The sequence below is a fragment of the Nanorana parkeri genome, unplaced genomic scaffold, assembly GCF_000935625.1.
Source record: "Nanorana parkeri isolate BGI_ZX_2015 unplaced genomic scaffold, ASM93562v1 scaffold201, whole genome shotgun sequence".
Lineage (NCBI taxonomy): Eukaryota > Metazoa > Chordata > Amphibia > Anura > Dicroglossidae > Nanorana > Nanorana parkeri.
The window spans coordinates 724454-726188 of NW_017306469.1; the positions used below are offsets into that span (position 1 = coordinate 724454).

The 1735-nt window shown below is 39.1% G+C and overlaps 1 protein-coding gene across 1 annotated transcript in view; it reads left to right on the plus strand.

Moving 5' to 3' along the window:
* The window catches only part of DONSON (downstream neighbor of SON), a 20153-nt gene extending 18933 nt beyond the window's left edge, over nt 1-1220 (plus strand). The window contains exon 10 of the mRNA XM_018555538.1: nt 1083-1220. Within this exon, the coding sequence (XP_018411040.1) occupies nt 1083-1220 (138 nt within the window). The remainder of the gene's footprint in view (nt 1-1082) is intronic.
* Nucleotides 1221-1735: the final 515 nt, after the last annotated feature.

Genomic DNA, 1735 nt, shown 5'->3' on the forward strand with positions numbered 1-1735 from the left:
CAGAAGCGATCTGGCGACAGGTAAGTCGCCAGGATCGCTTCTGTTGTAAAGCCGACAGTCGGCTCTACAAGTTTAAACAGAGTCCCGGCGGCAAACGTCACCGGGAGTCTGTTTAAACAGCCCCAATGCTGGCGACGTACACTGTACGTAGTCAGTCATGAAGGGGTTAAACAATAATGAGGCTCAAGAGTTGGTAAGGGAACCATGGAATCTGGTTTTCTTATTTTGTGGGTCCTCTGTAGAAAATAATACCAGACTTCCAGCACCTTGGACATGACTTTTCTAGTGTACTGTAATTGGCAGTAAGTTTGCTTCTACTGAATACACCTACCATAATATATGGGAATTCATTTAACCCCTTCATGACTGAGGCCCTTTTTTCAATTTTTGCACCCATGTTATATTCCACATTTTAGGCCTGAAAATGACTTGAAACCCCCCAACATTATATATTTTCTGAATGCCAAGACCCTATAGAATAAAATGGTGGTAGTTGAAAATGTTTATGTTGTGCAATATTAGCGCAACTCCTTATTAAACCCCAAAATTTAGTGACAAATTTAATTAAATGCCCCAAAACACAACAAATTACCCTTCTTCGGGACGCAGAAGCGATCTGGCGACAGGTTAGTCGCCAGGATCGCTTCTGTTGTAAAGCCGACAGTCGGCTCTACAAGTTTAAACAGCCCCGATGCTGGCGACGTACACTGTACGTCGTCAGTCACGAAGGGGTTAAAGGTGTTTTATCTGCACAAGCTGTTTCTTTCTGTTCTGTGTTTTTATATTTTACATGCTTATATGGCCTGTGAATAATATACAGAGCTTCCAAGGATCAGCAGATTGCATTTCATGCCAGTGAAGCACGGTACATTTAAAGATTTTACTGAATGTCTTTAATACTGAGCAAGGTCAAGTATGACGCCTAGATATTTGACTAAGGGCATTGGTAGCTCAAGTTAGTTATGTAGAACAAGCAAAGTCGGGTAACATTTTCTTTTAAAAAAAGGCAGCAATTGCAACCTATGAATCTTTCAGTACTGTAGTTTAAGCTTTTTTTTTTTTTTTCCCCATTCCACCCCCAGGAAAAGGATAGTTCCGAGCTTGTAAATTGTGGTCTTCACCCTCTTACGTTAGAACAGTTCAGTCGATTATCGCTCCTCGGAAAGACCTCAATACGGCAGCTGGATCTGAGCGACTACAAGTACACCTGGAAATGCTGATCACCACGTGATGTTATCAGTTCCATATACTATGTGCAATGACACAGGATCACCACTGCCAGGAACTGCCTGTATGACTCTATTTTAGAACTTTCATGGTTTTATTATACTATTTTTCTACTCCAGTGACAACAAAGATCCCGCTGTTCTGTTATTCATAATTAAATAACATTAAATTATATTTTTAATCAATTGTGAACAAATTCAATTTATTGGATGTAGTATTTTCTATAAGGAAACTGAGAACCTTAACAGACCTCTGTCCTGTGCCTAATATTTATATGCTGAATAGTGAAGAACCAAATTTGCTGTGCAGTTGCCGCTTCTTGCTTGATGTTGAAGTTTATAAAAATCCATCCACAAATTGGGGGATGATTTTACTACAGCAATGAATAGTTTCACTGGGCTAAAACTAGGTACACACTGGTAGGATTTTATTTTATCTTGTGGAAAATTGTAGAATGTTTGAACAAAAAATTTGAGTCAAAAGTTGATTTTGATATTTGCACAAAAAC